This window comes from Zootoca vivipara, chromosome 7 (assembly GCF_963506605.1).
Source record: "Zootoca vivipara chromosome 7, rZooViv1.1, whole genome shotgun sequence".
In the NCBI taxonomy this organism is placed as follows: domain Eukaryota; kingdom Metazoa; phylum Chordata; class Lepidosauria; order Squamata; family Lacertidae; genus Zootoca; species Zootoca vivipara.
The window spans coordinates 33,838,882-33,857,627 of NC_083282.1; the positions used below are offsets into that span (position 1 = coordinate 33,838,882).

At 38.3% G+C, this 18,746-nt stretch overlaps 1 protein-coding gene across 2 annotated transcripts in view; it reads right to left on the minus strand.

Annotated features, from left to right (window-relative positions):
- Window positions 1-295: 295 nt before the first annotated feature.
- Window positions 296-18,746, minus strand: part of MIER1 (MIER1 transcriptional regulator) — a 38,928-nt gene continuing 20,477 nt past the window's right edge. For both annotated transcript variants that reach the window (XM_035121362.2, XM_035121363.2), the window contains 9 exons: window positions 14,330-14,450; window positions 12,869-12,933; window positions 11,623-11,695; window positions 10,332-10,483; window positions 9,841-9,922; window positions 6,695-6,789; window positions 5,960-6,087; window positions 3,559-3,698; window positions 296-3,229 (listed from right to left, as the gene is read on the minus strand). In XM_035121362.2, coding sequence (XP_034977253.2) covers window positions 2,904-3,229; window positions 3,559-3,698; window positions 5,960-6,087; window positions 6,695-6,789; window positions 9,841-9,922; window positions 10,332-10,483; window positions 11,623-11,695; window positions 12,869-12,933; window positions 14,330-14,450 — 1,182 coding nt within the window. In that variant the 3' untranslated portion in view covers window positions 296-2,903. The remainder of the gene's footprint in view (window positions 3,230-3,558; window positions 3,699-5,959; window positions 6,088-6,694; window positions 6,790-9,840; window positions 9,923-10,331; window positions 10,484-11,622; window positions 11,696-12,868; window positions 12,934-14,329; window positions 14,451-18,746) is intronic.

The window sequence follows — 18,746 nt, forward strand, 5'->3', positions numbered from 1 at the left end:
CAAGACCCCAGCAGCATGTCAATAAGTGATGGATTCCGTTGTTTCCCATAATGCTTTGTAACATAGCAGTCATGGCTGATCATACAGTAAACATAGAGCTATGGCTTCAAGAATCTCTTCTCCTGACCTGGATTGTTTTGAAATGTTAATAATACATCAGTATAACACGCATGTAAAGTTCAATGTGCAAGGCTGTGAAGACTACTACTGAATAGTCCAAATACACCATCAGAAAAGTTCCACAAGCTTTAGTGACACAAGCTTCTCTTAAAATAAACAGAAGTTCCACTCTTAATATATTCAGTTGTATTTATGTAAGCAATGTGTTTAAAAAAATACTTTATAATCAGCTTTTCCAGAATTGCAGATGGCGAACTAGGGAAGGGACACAGGGATTACCAACAGTGCAAAAGTACTATGTGAAAAATTTATAAAAACTAATTTGCAAATTTTTAATTTCTTTCAAAATATCACTTTAAACCCTTTTATAAAGTCCAACAGTCAGACCTGTTGAATTGAAGGTTTGATTCAGACTGCACGCAATGCACTTCATGGATCATGACACAATAGTGCTCAAAAATATACATTACAATTACTATACACAAGCTGCACTGACTTTTCAATCCAATTTGGAAGCAGTCTTTTTTTCTTTTCCAAACAGAACTGAAAGCTTTTTGAACAGGTTACTATATTACTAGAATTTTAAATAGTACTACTAGTGCAATGTCTTATCAAGTTATAGTGGCTGCATTTTAAAGAACATGAATAAAATATTGTATAAACACCTGGATAAACAAAATGCACATTACAATTAAATACTTAATGAACAGCTGAGCATTACATATTGATTATGGAATGTCAGGACTTTCCTTAGGCATACCATTGAAAGTAAGATCAAAGACCAAAGTAAAATTTCTGAAAATGTACACAGTGCTATATTTTACTTACAAGCCTGAGAACAATATACTTAGAAACTTTCCTATGAATTGTTTTGCAAGCATTTCCACTTGCAAAATATATAGGTAAGGAAGAAAAATAGTTGCAATAAAGATTTCTAAAAGCATTGTGCTGCCTTGCTCTAACATACTTTATAGAGACAATCTTTGATACGAGGCTATGAAAACTTTGGATTCCCATATTGTAACAATTCTGGGTTTTGCCAACTTTGTCACCTCCCAAAAGCAGTTCAGTTTACAAGATGAAGGCTTTAATCTATAGAGGCAAGTCATGTCTGATGGGAGATACACTGCTTCTGAGTTCTAGACAATAAATATTAGCCCTGTAAGTTAGATCACATATTCTGCCAAAACATTTCAGGAGAAAGCAGGGGGCTCTATTAATAATTAAATAACTTAAGTGACATCTACAATGAAATGGAGGTTCACATAATTAAGACCAAACATCACACATTTTGCAAAGGTACAGAGTTATCGGGCCAACTTGAAACAGCATGGTTGTAACTTTTAAAGCAAGCCTCAAGACAAGTAGATGGAGAAAACTACAGATAGCCTGATGTAAAAGCAACAAAAACAATACTTCCCATGAGTCATTTTACATGGCAATAAGGGACAAACATGGCAAACCTCTACCATGGCCATTATCCAAATCCACTTATGGATGGGAATCATGGCTACTGGGGCCATTCCTGCCACATTGTCAAGGACTTCTGTCTAGCAAATTATTTGTTTAAAAAGGTTACCAGCCTTTACAGTACCTCATAGACACGGGCATATTCATACATATATATGCAGTAATTATTCAAAGACACTTCTGCTTCCTAAGAAACAGTAAGCAGCATAAATCCAAGTGAATTCCTTGGAATGTATGATCAGGCCCAAATATGAGCTGTGCATTTGTTCCTCATCAAGGCTAACAGACCCATTTCACAACTACACTGTGCTCACTGAAATGTACAAATACTTAATGGACAATGTAATGCCTGACCTTGGCTAACAAGATTTAGCAACATTAAAGCATTTAAGGTTGTCTCATCATAAAAATAAATCTGAAAAAGAATTATAAAAGCAAGAACACTTGTGCAATCAAAGCATTGTCCTAAATTCCAAAATTCTAAGTCACCATTTGTCTCAAGATAGAAATTTGAAAAATTATGATATTCATAATTGGGTGTGAATTTTAAATATTTAAAATTTTTACCGCTTTCTGAAACATGACTATTACTTTTTTTTAATAAAAAAGCTTTAGCAAAATAAAATGAAGCTGACAGATCAAATCTCGTAAAAGTTTACCATACTGTACAAGTTATGAAAATTACACACTTGTTTTTAGAAATTACAGCTCAATCATGACTTAAGTATTGTAAAAATCTTTCAAAGGCTACAAAGAATCTGGAAAAATACAGAATGTATCTCTTATATCCAGATAAGAATATGGAAAGACATCACTGATGTCAACAATTTTACATATACAAACCTGACTTGGTTTATTTTTAAATATTTCTATATATAAAAAAATATTTTCTCACATACAACTTTCAGGATTTACAGGCATTCCTTAACCACCCAACATTGCTTCTCTTCCTATGGACTGATAAACTATTATCAGATCCTCACTTGTTTTATGAATCCTGCTTTACAATTTTACTTTATAGAATTTGACATTGATGACTTTCCAGAGTGTATTTTGCACAGTAGTTTATGTATGTTTTCCTTGAAATGCTAAACAGGAAGCAGTCCTTTTCAATAGAACGTGCTCCAATTAAATGTATCATTCAAGATTTTAAAGGTATGCTGTAACTTCTTCAGTCAGGATTAGGAAGCAACCAAAATGTATTTCAAAATCTCAATAAATTATATTAAAGGATTTAAATCTGTAAGGGTAACCTACCAACCCTGAAAATTTTGGACACCCCAAAAATTGCTTGAAGGAATAAAGCCAAACATTCAGTCATCTACCATCTCCTGTTCTTCAAACTTTCCATGGGTCACTGCTTCTGGGTAAATCTCTGAGGAACCTGGACTCTCCTTTTCATTGCTATTGACTCTTCTCCTCTTTGCAGGTCTTTCATTTTTTTCTTCAGGATCATTTTCATTCTTTGAATTTGAATGAGCATGTTTAGAATGATTGGAAAGGTTTTCAGTTTCATAGCCATTTGTATCAAGATCCACAAGAGGGATTTTTTTGCCAGTTGTTGGTCCATTTATGTGCAATCCCTCAATTTTCACTTCTTCTTTACTTGATAGTTCACCTGGCCCATTAGTGGATACACCTATATCATAAGGAAAACAAAGAAAGACTATGAGCAAGGACTGTAAAAATTGCATTTTGGAACAAGTACTGGTACTTAAACTTATGACCATTTACAGGCATAACGTAAGTAAATTCTATCAATACAGAGGCTATGTAATTGCCGCAATCCACTTTAGTTTATCAAATTTCCCATTTGAGTTTACAGCACCACACCACTTGTGTGTCTTTGTGAATCAAGAGTAGATTATTGAACTGTTCACAACCCCCATGGGATATCTGCAATGAGCTTTGGAAAATGTTTAGATTAAGAGATATCAGGTATACTTAGGACATAGAAATTTTACATACCATTTTGATTACTGCTGCTGGTTATGTTGTCCTCTCTCTCCGAATGGCTGGTGCTGCTGTTAGAAGTTGTGGGAGGTGGGGAGGGAGCCCGACTAGATGCAGCACTTTCACTTTCATCTAAGAGTCGATCCATGTAATCCCTTTAAAGGCACAAAGAATGGATAGAGCAGATAAGTCAAATATAATTATTTGCCACCAGGATCTTCATTTTCTGTTCAAAGTGCTGTACCAACAGGGTGGCAAAAGGGGAGAAATAGGACCATGTGGGTGGCAGAAACAGAAAAGAGGGTTAAGACCACACAACTTTTGGCTCTGATCCCATCCATTGCTTGGTATGCAGCAGCTGACAGGTTACCCTTGAGGAAATTCAACTCCCCCAGCCCCACCCACAAAACAATTTGTCCACCCTTGCTCTAGAACAGTGTTTCCCAACCTTTCTCTGACCGTAGCCCCTTCTAATCTTGTTTCCTTCCTGGGGCCTCGCATGGGTGTAGCCTAGGGGGGCAGCTGCTCCCCAAAATAAGTAAAAATCAATACCAATCTGAGGTTCTGCCCCCTAACAAAAATATTGGCTGCACCCATGCACACACCCCTCCTACTGGTAGAAAGGTAGCTATTTAAATGTTTCGTTTGTAAATAGAACATGTTTTATTTATAATTTTTATAATTTATACAAAATACAATTACATAAATGATAGGAACATAATGAAATATTGCTGAAGCAGAAAAGCATACAATCATGGAGCTGGAAGGGGCCCCGAGAGTCATTTTTATAGTGCAACCCCTTGCAATGTAGGAAACTCATCTAAAGCATCCATGACAGATGGCCATCCAACCTTTGCTTAGAGACCACCCTGGAAGTTGAGTCCAGAACATCCCGAGGGAGATCCATATTCCATGTATTATAAAAATTAAAAACACTTATTTGACCCTAGTTATTTAACACACGGGGAAAACCTACATATACAATCCAAAAGGCACACAGAGTTCTGTATAGGAGAATTTTAAAAAGCAAGTGGTCCTCACTGACCTGCTGCAAAAAGATATTGTCATCCGGAGGAGCCCTGGCTGCCTAGATAAAACACTATAGCCTCACACTTACCTGGGAGTAAGGCCCACTGAACTCAGTGTGGCATTCTTCTGAATGAATACACAGTTATTTACTTGATGCAAGTCAGCAGCACAGACGACCCCACTCAGCTAGGCACTGGGGTGGATTTCACCCCATGCATTGCAGAATTGGGCAGACAGCTCTGATCCACTTGAGGCTGGGGTGGATTGCACCCTGTAGCTTGCAGAGTCAGGCCCAGGCTGCCACCGAGCCCTAGCAGCTCGCCCAGCCCTACCCACTGCCACCCCACTACCGCATTTACCTGACCTGGGGGCTCTGGATCGCGGGCTCTACTAGTCAAAATGGGAGTAGAGTGATCGCCCTCTCCACCGGAAATGAAACCAGGATGGCTCCAAGAAAATGCACGTGGCAAAAAGGAGCACTAGGCCCTGGTAGGCCGCCCCCCTACCCGCTTGTGATTGACCAAGTGGACAGTCAGCCAATCAGGATTTTTTAAAAAATGCTTCCTCCTCTTCAATTCTCACTTCCCACTGTGGCCCCTCGTGCTGTGGTGCCCCATTTATGCGATTTTCACCTGTGGCCCCACTGGAATATCGGGGGGGGGGGGCATATGGCCTCTGGTTGGGAAACACTGCTCTAGAACATCCTTCCAGTAAGACAAACATTAGTGGAAAGCACACAGCAGTCTATGTACAAATTTATTTTAAATTTTGCAAGGACATCAATTGTAGAAAGAAGCAGTACTGCAACAACTGTGGAAACAATATTGTTCCTACTTGCTAAAGAAACAAGACTGGACAAGACAACAACAACTATTTATTGCCTTTTTCCATTGGAGGGTGGCATACACATTCTTAAACTGAAGTCTCCATCAAGCTTACTCACTCCAAAATTAGTTTTATATAAGCTTATTTTGCTGTAAGTCACAGCAAACTTCTGTGTAACAAGCAACTAACAAGTCTAATAAATCAAACTGCTTGGAGACAATTATGCCAGCTACTATTTTTCATAGAACTCTACTCCCTTGGTTTGACATTACATTGCTAGGTACTGTAGTATCGGGAGGTTTTTAATGATTGATGTTTTTACTATGTTTTTAGATATGCTGTAAGCTGTCCAATTATAATTCTAATAATTGCCAGGTATAAAAGACAGACAAGTGCTGGTGTGCTAGGAGAGCCAGCCTGCTGGACTTAGATCAGAATCTAACTGAATGCTAGACTTAGACAGACCTGGCTCCTTGTAAGCGGAACTCTGACTAGGAAGAGCACAGATTCATTCCCCATTTCTACACACACACAAAACCAACCAAAATTGATTACAGCTTACGTTACACCAGGATGCAAGTTGTACTTCTTTTTACCAAATCGCGTCTGTTGGGCAAAGAAGTCGTATCGTTCCGATTTTTTCCACATGTAGTAAAATGCTATGCATTCTCCAACAGATCTCGTCCGTACCTTTGAAAAATGAGTAAACCAAATACTTACTCTGCTTTCTATATAAACTTAAGAAACACACTCTGAGATGATCAGACTTGGAGTTGAGGGATTATTTAAAATGGGGGCATTTAGGCAGATTTAACACCTGATTTAGCACCTTGCCGATTGCCTTAGGGGAGTGCCCCTGAATGACCAGCCAAGTAAACTGCCCTTGCTTCTCTCTCCCAAAACACCACATTACATGTTAAGCTAGATAGGGTAAATACCCTGTTTCTCCAAAAATAAGTCGTAGCCATAAAATAAGCCGTGGCAGGATTTTTAAGTATTCAAGGAATATAAGCCATACCCTGAAAATAAGACATAGTGATAGGCGCAGCAGCAATGCCGGCCGCGGCAGGAGGAGGAAAAAAAATAAGACATCCCCTGAAAATAAGCCATAGTGTGGTTTTTTGAGGAAAAATAAATATAAGACGGTATCTTATTTTTGGAGAAACACGGTAGCACGGTCTTGCTCAGAAACAGATATGCAGTGTTAAGGCAATTTTTGCTCTGGACTACTCAGTCGCTTGTTCTACACCCAGGTTTATTGCACTTTGGTCTTTAAATCATTACTCAATTCACTAACCTTATTTGCCTGAATCAAGTGAAAATCCTTTCCATAAGCCTTCAATCCTTGTTCAAAATTTCTACATTCTTCTTCAGTCCAGACAGATAGTTCCTCTAAATTTAAGAAACATAATATAAATGCATATAAATGAAATTATTATTTAGTTTATCTGTATACCACCCCTTCATCCAAAGATCATAGGGTGGTTCACAACATAAAAATACAAAAAGAGAACACAAATTACATAATAAACCAAAAACAAGAAAACATTGAAAAGGCCATAAAATGCTCATGGAAGGGCCTTAGATGATGTTCGCAGAGTCCAGGTTGGTATATACCCTATTCGCCCGAATATAAGCCACACCCGCAAATAAGCTGCACTTTTAAGATTCAAGGGGAGGGGAGGCGGGAAAATACAATAGCCAAATATAAGCCGCTCCCTTAAAATTGGGTTACAGGCTGAAAAGCGCTGCGGTTGGTAGAATTGTAACTCTGAGCCCATTTAAGCCTTTGATCTTGCAAGCCCATACAATCGCTCAAATGGCAAATCACTATTCAATTGCTACAATTCCGCAGGCACTCGCACCTGCAAATGACAAATGAACAGTCTCGAGCTAGCAAATTGGCAATAAAACATATTTTTTTTGTTCCGTTTTTACTGTATGTCTGTTTCAGCATCGATATCGTCAAAGCCCATTTTTATGAGGTCACAAATTTAAGCCGCACTTTAACTTTTCACAGTTGGAATTTGGAAAAAAAAGTGAGGCATATATTCAGGCCAATACGGTATCGAGAAAGGTGGTCCTTGAGATTATTGCATTCCTGAGCCATTCAAAGCTTTATAGTGAAAACCAACACTTTGAATTGGGCCCAGAAACTAACTGGCAGCCAGTGTAGTTGGGACAGGATTTACATTATATGCTCAAGCTATCTTGTCCTGATGAGCACCCTAGTCACTGAATTCTGCACCAGCTGAAGTTCCCAAAGTGCCTTCAGAAGCAGCCCCATGTATCATATTGAGTAATCTAGCCTAGAGGTTCCCAGACAACTAAAGTTAGGCTATCCCTGTCCAGATAGGGGTGCAGCTGGGCCACCAGGCGAAGCTGATGGAAGGCGCTCTATGCAACCTGAGGCCACCTGAGCCTCAACCAACAGCAAATGACCCAGGAGTAGCCCCAAGCTACAGACCTACTCCTTCAGAGGGAGTGTAACCTCATCTAGAGCAGGCAACCTCCCATTCATCTGTTCTAGGGAACCACCCAATAACAGTGCCTCAGCTATAAGTAAAAAAATTAGCCAATATACATAGTCATACACAGACATCTCTTAACCATAACTTTGGGGGGATGGGTGGAAAGAGATTGAATAGGAGGGGATTGTTTACTATTTACACAAAAAGCACAAATGGGGAGCGAACTGCTTGCCTTGTTGCACCCTGTGCAATCTTATCTAATTTCCAGATCACATCTAATGTTGTATTCTACTGCTTTAATCTCTAAGTTGTTTTCCCCTAACAGTATTACAACACAGTATAAATGTTAATCCCACCTCCACTTTATACTGTATATGAATGAGACAGATGTGTGCATAGTTGCCGTATCAAATCTACTTAGGCATATATGTTATAGAAATTAATTAATTAATTAATTAATTAAAAAATGTCCAGTGGCACCTTAGATACCAACTAAGTTTGCTCTGGGTATAAGCTTTCGTGTGCATGCACATGAAAGCTTATACCCAGAACAAACTTAGTTGGTCTCTAAGGTGCTATCGGTCAATATTTATTTATTTATTTATTTATTTATTTATTTAGTTAGTTAGTTAGTTAGTTATTTGGACTGCGTCAGACCAACACGGCTACCTACCTGAATATATGTTATAGTTGGACAATTTTACAGGTTATAGTTGGACAATTTTACTAGGACTCCGTTATATTTAAAGAAACGAACTTTCAGAATCACAGAATTCTAGAGTTGGGAGAGATCTACAAGGCAGCTAAAGCGTCTCTGCCAGATAGCCATCCAAACTCGGATTATTCCTTGCCAAGGAAGGAGAGTCCACCACCTTCTGAAGCAGTCCACTCCAACGTCAAACAGATCTTACTGTCAGAAAGGTCATCCTAATCATTATTTAGAATCTCCTTTCTTGTAATTTTTATCCTTTGGTTCAGATTCTACCTTCTAGAGCAGCAGAAAACAAGCTTGCTTCATTCTGTGTTGGTCCTTTAGATATCTGAAGATGGCTATCCTATCTTCTCAAGGCTAAACACACCCAACTCCCTCAACTGTTTATCTTAAGGCTTGGTTTCCAGACCCTTGATAAATCTTGGTTGCCCTCCTCTGCACAGATTCCAGCTTTTTTATATCCTCCTTAAACATTTGTCCCCACTGAAATGCGTTTTGATAGTTTTGGCCCAGTTCTCCAACCTGTTAAAGACATATTGAATGCTGATTCTATATTCTGAGGCAGCGTTTCCCAAAGGTATAATAATAATAGTATACCTAATAATAGTTTTGTCTTACTACTGCACCACCTTCTCAGGCGAATATAATTTGGGAGTAGTTTTAATAATATTATTTTATATTTGAATTGTTTTATGCAGCTAAAAAACTATGAAAAAGTAAAACAAAAAATTATGCTGCCTACCCTTTGAAACCCATTCATGTACCCTAGGGGGTATACGTACAACACCTTGGTTACACCTGCAATTTTGATGAGCATCCCATCTATTCCTTCATCCAAGTCACAACACCAGACCCTATGGCACCCCACTTGTCATTTTTTTCAAGAATAACGAGGAACCATTGATTTGCACTCTTAGGGTTCCATCAGTCAACAAGCTACAAATCAACATAATAGTAACAAATAAGTACACTTGAAGGGTGGGAAAACTCTTGAGAGTAAACTAAATTATTGTAATTTTTAAATGTACCTTTCATTTCCTTTTGCATTTTTTCATTTATTTTGTTTCACTGAAATATTTTCAATAAAAAAAATAAAACCATAAATATTAAACTGAATTATTTTAAGACCTCTAAAATAGTGTAAGGATAGAAGATATATAGTTGATATATTAAAGGGCTCTTAATGGGATTCTAATGTTCGGAAGCTTTTTAAATTGGCTGTTTTAATTATAGGTATTTTTAATGATAAAATATACATACCTCGGGCTGCTTTTACATTAAATCTTAATCTTCTTAGTGCCTCTTCTATATCAAAATTGCATTTCACTAATTCATACAAAGCCTGGGAAAGAAGGAAGAAATTGTGATCTTCTCAACTATTGTTTAAAAACACTGGAACAAAACCAACAGTTTCTGCTTTTAAAATCCAGTGTTAAGACAAAGCTAGATCCTGCTGTAGAATCATAGAATCGAAGAGTTGGAGGGACCCTGATCATCTAGTCCAATGCCCTGCAATGCAGGAATATGCAGCTGTCCCATATGGGGATCAAACCTGAAACCTTGGTGCTACCAGTACCATGCTCTGACCAGCTAAGGAACATAGATTTCATATTTTTCAATACATATAAAATTCTGAATCCTGCACCACTCAAAAACATTAGGCAGCCAAGATGAGGGAGTATAATGTGACACACAACAAAATAACCACAAGGAATTTTAAAGTCACTAAGAGTTCCAAGTGTCTTAAATACCTGCTCATTGTCTTTAATATGAGATCCTTCAGGAATTGCATCTATTCCTCTCTCATCACCTGTTCGTCTAGAGGCTTCATTAAGGAATTCGATCACTTTCTCTTCAGACAAGTAATCTGGATTCCACAGCAACTGGTCATCATTTTCATACACTAAATTAGAGAAATCAAGACATTATATATTGTCTTAACATCATCCGTCTTTAAACCTATCTACCAAAATTATTTCCACTTACCTCCAAAACAAGCAAAAATGCTAAACAGACTTTCTTGACAGCATTTCTGTCAATAATTCTACACAGAATGTATGGTTTTCTCGAAGAAACCCAGACTTATTTCTGAGTAGATAACACAGGGCTGAGCTGAAAAGCTGACAAACCTGAAGAGTTGCGTTTTACTGGTTCACTAATAATTGGCGGCAACTTGGAGGATACGTATTGTGACACTATGCAAAGTCTAACTCTTGTAAATGGGCAACTCAGTTCTATCACTTTGTTCTGATGGGAAGCTGCGTGCAACAAAGTAAGTACAGTGGTACCTCTACTTACGAATTTAATGCGTTCCGAACGCACATTTGTAAGTCGAAAAAATGTGTAAGTTGAATCCCATAGGAATGCATTGGGAGAAAAAATTCGTAAGTCGAAGCAACCCTGTCTAAAAATTCGTAAGTAGAAAAAATCCTATCTAAACCGCATCCAAGATGGCGGACGGAGCTCCATTCGTAAGTAGAAACATTCGTAAGTAGAGTTATTCGTAAGTAGAGGTACCACTGTACTGTATTCACTCATCATTCATGACAAAAAGCATTGGGGATTGAGACTTCTAACATCTTTGCTTCCCCAGCACCTCTTGTACCTGCCACCAGAGCCAAATGCTGCAAGATCAGCAGGTGTCGCCCAGTGATGAAGCCCTGGACTATGAGAGTCTTAATAGCTGTTACTTCATCTGTCAGTTCCAGGCCAGGAAATTCAGCTGAATACAATTATACTATTGCCAAAATAAATAAATATTCCTTACACAGCAGTTTTCCAGTAACCAAAATAAAGATTCTTATAGAGATTCATTGTGTCTTGAGCTTGTTTCTCATGGCCATTTTTAACATGATAAAATTAATGGATAGTAACTTTTACCAATGGAATTCATGTGACAATCACATTGCAACATTATGAGAACTGCTAAAGTTTACCTCAATCATGAACCTTATTGGCCACCTTTTCCCCTACACATCTTACCTCAAATTTGTCAGATCTCTTAATTTGGATCAAATTACCACCATAGCATTAAAAGTTTACCTTTTTCATTTTCTTTGTATTTAGATATCCCAACTGGAATTTCAGCTTGAAACATGGAACCCACCATGATTTCCTATATAAAAAAACACATTCACAATAACCAGAAGTGTAACTGAGCACCCATTTGTTGCTATCTATGTATATTGTTTTAAAAATATTTAGGTTTAACACAAAATGAATGCAATCAATCACTAGAAGATGCAGTTTGAGAAAATAGTAATGACTTCAACTGTCAAGCTTCTCACTTTAATGAGCTAAGTACTCTGTATTCAAGTAGCACCATCCATTTAACCTGGGGACAAGCTATGAAGTAACAGCAACATTCCCTTCTCAACAGTGAATTATCTGTCAAAATTGTTCAGTGTGTGGCTTTCAGAGCCAGATTCGATAAAGAAGATAAAAAGATGTGGAGAAGTATTGTTTCCATTTTTTAAATTGACACAAAAGTGCAGATGTTGCCAACAAAAACATGTTTCACAATACAGTTGATTTTGTCTTCTTATATACTACTTAAAAGTCATAAATAACCCCAAGGCAGTTTCCATCTAGCAAATCAAATGGCATCGATAAAAATAACAGCAAATAACCAACAACAATCAATTCAAAAGCGCAAATTGAGATGAAGAATCAGGCATGCCCTTCACATGCTCACGTGAACAAGTGCCCTACACATGCGGTGGGCACCCATTAGAGCTATGGCTAAGAGGAGGAGTAGTTCAATAATTGTGGCACCACTAAAGATAAGGCCCTGCGCCAGGTCTCCACTCAGTGAACCGCAGCTGCTAGTTGTACCACCAGCAGGGGTTTCTGCCAAATTCAAGAGTGTGGGCTGACATGGGGAGAGGTGGTTCAACAAATGTGTACCCACAAGACGTTAAGGGCTTTATATATTAGTTTAAGCACACTGAATTGGCCCTGGAAACAAATACGAAGAAGTTCAGATCCCACAAAATAAGGACTCCTACAGCTGCATTCTGCACTATCTGCAGTTTCCAGGCAGTCTTCTAGGGTAGCCCAACATAGAGGGCACTACAGTAGTCTGAACAGGAGGTGGCCAGAACATGCAGAACTCTGGTGAGGCTGTCTCATTCCAGAAATGGCCTTTGTTGGCACACCAGCTGGAGCTGAAAATCGCCCCAAACCCTCTGATGACTGCACCCAAAGGGGACTCACAATGTTCTCAAATACCTTCTTGAAAAAAATTACTTTATTTATATAGTAGCCACATATGCTGATATAGTAATACCTTCTTCCAGTCTTCTGAAGGAATATAATCTTCGTCCTCTTCAGATTCCTCTTCTATTTCACTGTCTATATATGAAAACCAACAACTTTTGCTTAAATGTTAATAGCTACTCTGAGTCACATTCCTTCAGATACAGTATATCCTAGAGACAGTTTTCTCAAAGTTAATTGGGCATTGAGACATGATGTCACAACCAACTGTATGTGACGACTTGTGGCAGAGATCTCCTTACTGAGTAATACAAAGAACTGTAAGAAGCAAGTAGATTACAAATTTGTAAAAAAATTGAACCCTCCTATATGGTCATTTAAATATCTGTGAACACCATGGCAATGTATTTACCAAAGAACAGCTGCATAAGCAAAGTCAGAGAAAGCATGAATTCTCAAGTTTGAAATAGATTTTAAAAGGGTTTAAAAAAAAAATTACATCCCATGTTGCTGAAACCAGTAGCCAAACAGCTACTGACAATTATTATAAAAGAACACAGTTCTGACTGCTGTCAACAGTATGTTTTAATTCTAGCAAGGCCAGTAAAGAAATACTGGGCAGATTCACCAGAAACTGAGTGCAAGGACTGCCACTTGCACAACAGGGCTTGGGTCAGAGGAGCATCACAAAAGCTTCCCTTTCCTTACCCTGTTCTCCAATGGAAGCTAGCGACACCTCAACCTTCAGGAAAGCATCTCATTTTCTGTAAATCAAACAACTGCATGTTCTGAATCCTCTATGTATCCAAGTCTGATGAACAAGAACCACTGATCTAAGTGCTTCTAACACTATTGGGGCTGGGGGGCAGGGAGAAACTGATGGTAGTCTGGGGAAAAATATTTCTAGAAGTCCCAACACGCATGCTGAAGTCCTTCCAGACATCTGAAAGGAACTAGAAAAGGCTCACTGCCTTTGCCTCTCACCAGATTTGCCAAATAAATGTTTGAATTTCTAGCTATTTCCTTATATGTATGGAGCCAACATGCATATTACAGATTTATGACTTTGCCCAAAATCTCTGATCGTTTCATCATTTCATAATGTCCCTATCCCCACTAAGTGCCAGAAAAAGATTAACATCCACAGAATGCATCTTACAAGGTCTAGGAATGATCTAAATAGGATGAGTTTTCCACAGCTTACTAACCATCACTACAGCCCCCACCACATTTTCTCCTAATAATTCCAATATTTGCCAAAGAGATTCATACATACAAAATAATTAAAATATGCCTATATAATTGTTTTAAAAAAGGAAGTACACAAACAACACCTTTATTACTTGCAAGCAGAAACTTGCTTTTGGCACTTGTGAGAGCACTTAAGATATGGGAAGTAAGGAAAAGGCTTATCTCATCCAGTTTTTGGTATGAGAATTCTCAAACACTTATACGGGATCAAATTAAAGAGCTGTTACAAATGTCTGAAAACAGGTTTAGATGACAATGCTTAATACTTTAAAAGACATACTTGCATCAAAGTATTTACACCGCCGTGGGCGAATTATCTCCTGTACAGCAGAGGGCACCGGATCATCGTTGGAGGACTGCGTCTCATCCTCTTGACCAGATGAATCCTTTATGACCTCCTCCTTACAAACAATGAAACAAGACAGCAGCTATTATCATTTCTGCCCTACCACAAGTTAACGTACAAAATAAAAATGGTATAACTGACAAACAGTGCATCATAACCCATAAGAGTAGGAAGCGATGCCTTAAAAACCAAGTGGAAAAGAAAAATTAAGCAGATTAACAGACTAAAATCATACATAAGCAGCACACTGAAAAAAGTTTTAACATGTTTTTAAAAACTAAAATAGGCACAGCAGATCTGCACAAAGAAGGCATTCCACAGTACCACTGACCCAAAAGGTCCTGTCACATACCCACCCAGGACCAAAAAAGGGCTTCTGAGGCTAATCTTTGTATCTGGCAAACTTCTGCAGGAACACAGTTCCTGAGGCAGCCTTGTCCCAGGTAATTAAAGGCTAGAACCAATACTTAAAACTGAGGAAGCAAAAAGAAAAGAAAGAAAAGAAAAGAAAAGCAGCTAACTGTTTGCTACTGTTGTTATTTTAAAGGGGGAACTTGCAAGCTGAAATCTGCTTTTGGCAATTGTGAATGCAGATTTAGGGATGGGAAGTAAGGAATATGCTCCAATCTTTCATCCCTAGCTAGCAATCTGGCCACTGCATTTTTGACTAATTGAGGTTTTCCAGGCTTTCTTTGAAGGAAAACCCACAGAGAGAGCTCTGCAGTAGTATAACCTGGAAGTAACTAGGGATAGATAACTGAGGCTGGGTCTGCATTGTTCATTAAAAGATTGTAGCTGGCAAATCATCACTTTGAGACAATCTATCTAGGAAAAAGCAAAACCACTGAAATAATGTAATATAACATCATCACCGTTACAGAATTACAGTACAGAGTTTGAGGGGTTCCATTTAGCCCAGACTTCACCAACCTAGTGCCCTCCACAGCCAGCATGCTAGCAAAAATTGATCTAGTCCAATCCCTTGTTTGACCTAGGGCATCCAGATTTACAGCATCCCTCACAAATGGCTAGCCAGTCTCTGCTTGAAGACCTCTTATAAGGAAACAAATACCACCCCCTACATCAGGGATGAATACTGTATGACTCTCCAGATGCTAAACTATAATAACTCAGGCATGGCCAAACTCGACCCTCCAGATGTTTGGGGGCTACAACTCCCATCACCCCTAGCTAACAGGACCAGTGGTCAGGGATGATAGGAATTGTAGTCCCAAAACATCTGGAGGGTTGAGTTTGGGGAGGCCTACTATAACTCTCATCAGCTCAACCCAGCATAGCTAATGATCATAGGTATGGGAGGTTCTCAGGTTTACCCCTTCTGACTTGTGTAACTGGTTCTACTGCTGACGTGTCAAGAAGTTTCTCATAATGTTCACATAAATCTACCCTCCTGTAACTTAAACTCATTATCTCTAATCTTGTCCTCTGGAGAAGCAGAAAACATTTTATTTTGCCCACTTGCACATGACAGACTTTCAAAAATTTGATGAGTGCTATCATATCCCTCCTTAGGCTTCTTAGGATAAACATACCCAGTTCCTTCAACCTTTCCTACATGCTGCCATCCTCTAAGCACATTCCAATGTATCAATTTTTCTTACTGTGGTGCCCAGAGCTAGAAATAGAAGTCTAAATGAGCTCTGACTATTGCACAATAAATTTGTAACCATTACTTCCTGTGCCTTGCAATCGACAGTTCAGTCTAAAACTGTATTCATGCATTGCAGATGCATCACACTAGTGACTCCTGTTCAGCCTATGATCAACTTCAGGAGGTTCAGAAAGATACCATGGTTGATGGTATCAAAGGTTGTTGAGAGGTCCAGGAGAAGTAATAGGGTTTCACTCCTTCTGCCCATCTCCAGTACAGGTCATCCACCAGAATGCCCAAGGGAATCTCAATTCCAAAATCAGACCAGAAACCAGCATGGAGCAGATCCAGATACTAAATCATGGAACGTCTAGATGAGAAGCTAGCACATACTTGAAAGCTTGCCGAAATAATCCAGTTATGACACAGATCAAGTTGACTTGTAAGAGAGACTTCTCCATAGGTACAGGAACTATGTCATCTCTTAGAGGGTTTGGTCGCCTCTAAGACTCATACAGAATGACATAACCAAAGTACCAAAATAATAATAAAATCTAATAAATAATAATAATAATAATAATAATAATAATAATAATTATTTACTATTATTTATTAAATTTCTATGCCGTCATATACCCACAGGTCTCAGGGCAGTTCACAGGATAAAATCACAATATAAAAGCACAAAATACAGAATAAAAATAAAAACATGAATGCAATAACCCCCCACAAATAATCAGAGAAAGAAAATAGAACTTAAAACACACATACACAATATTTGTAATAAAACATATAAAAATAAGAGTCAATTTAATTGTCTTTCAAATCAAAAATTTTTAGCCATTGGCTCCCCCCCCCCCAAATTGCAACCATTCATAGAAGCTCTTTGATCCAGAGGAGGCTTCCATGAAGGGGCACTGGGAGGCAATTTTCTTACTCCCCTTTCCTTCCACAGCCCTTGTCTCTATCCCCAAAAATGGGAAAGCAGTGAGCATGTAAGTGGTAAACCTCAACCAGTCAAGCTAGTTGGCAGGAAAAAACTAACTGAAAAGTATCCATTACTAGGACCCATGCTAGTTTTGATTGCAATTTGTTTTAAGCAGTTTTAATGCTGTATTTTGTTATTACTGTAACCTGACAGTGCAGGGTATGCAACAAATCTAAACAAGAAGTGCTCATAACAATTCCCATCTCTCTCCACCTGGACAGTTCTTCTGCCTGGCAATTTTGCAGATGCAATGGTGGCAGAAAAGTAGGATATTTTTTCTTGCCACCACTTACACTGCATCATGGGCTTTGTGTTACGTTGGATACTTTCTAAAATTCTGCCACCTGTGCTCCAACCATAGCATTAATCAATTCATTGCCCTCAATTACTAATTAAGTCAATTTCTTTCAGCTTAAATTATTAAGAGTTATATACCAGGTGTTTCACTGCCACAGAGGAACACAACACATGACAACAACAGAACAATGGAAGATCAGTTAATACTTATAACTTGTCTTATAGTCTTGCCCTATTGCCCTATAGCTTTTCACCAATCACTCAAGCTGTCCTGAAACACATACAGATGAATAATGATGTGAGATGTTTTGTACCTACAGTATTTTGCAAGTTTGTATTGAAAAATTGAGGAAGCTGATGATTTGTTTAGATTCAGGTTTCTTAATGTCGGAGACAAATTGCCATTAACCACCTAGTCAGAAGCACAAGATCTACTTAGTACTCCACTTCCCTTGAGACAATTATCCTGGAGTATCTAGTTATAGTTATACAATTTGTCAAAGCTTCTGCAATTTCTGACAAAACACAAAATATTCAGATGAAATTGCCAAGACTGGAATATGAACCTCAGGAGGCACTCAAACAAAAGAAAAGATTGCAGCAGAGTCCCAGAAAGAAATTTTCTGAGTGTATCTCTTTACACCAGCAATGTCTTACTTGCATTATTTACTGTGAAAAATGTGGGAGCAAAATGTTCTAAAGAAAACTTAAGATTCTTTATTCCACAGCATCACCAACGCAATAAAGCACTGTCCAACCCAGGTAATGGAGCAAAAGGGGCAAGACAATATGCTTTAGTAGACCAAACTTTGGTGGCAAAATATTACGCATTGTTTTCAGTAACCAAGTGTTCTTTCTTGGGTAGACTTTCTGCATGATTCTCTGCACTATCCTAACCTGTAGTATGTTGTACAGATTTTTTTAAAAAAGGTTAATATGGAAATAAGTCATAGAATTTGCCACCTAACTGCATGCTTGAATTGAACAGTAAATGCTATTGGCAATGGGAATAAGAGATGTGTTTGTGCATGAACTACCCAGAGGACATTGTTATAATGGGTGGCAAATAAATTTCTGAATAAATAAATATATAAACTGCCCCCTTTCATTTTCATGATATAAACTTGCTTTAGTGCTATCCATAATGTTTATCTCAATAGTTTCAAGTAGGGTAGACAATATGTTGCTGGACTACAAATTCCCTGACAGGATAACTGAAAGATTTTTCCTTCGAATTCCAGCTTGAGGTCAAACCAAGATGCAAAAGAAAAATGTTCTTTTGAATCCCTAGTCTGAAACTGTGTGTTCCTGATTCTTTCTCTGCATCAAAAATAAGTCAACACTTTTTGGAATTTTGCACCTTTTTCTATCACTGTGCAAGAAGGCAGAAAAGACGGCCAAAATCAAAAAGTACTGACTTTTTTACATATTTGAGTTCTTCTTTCTTTTAGCCA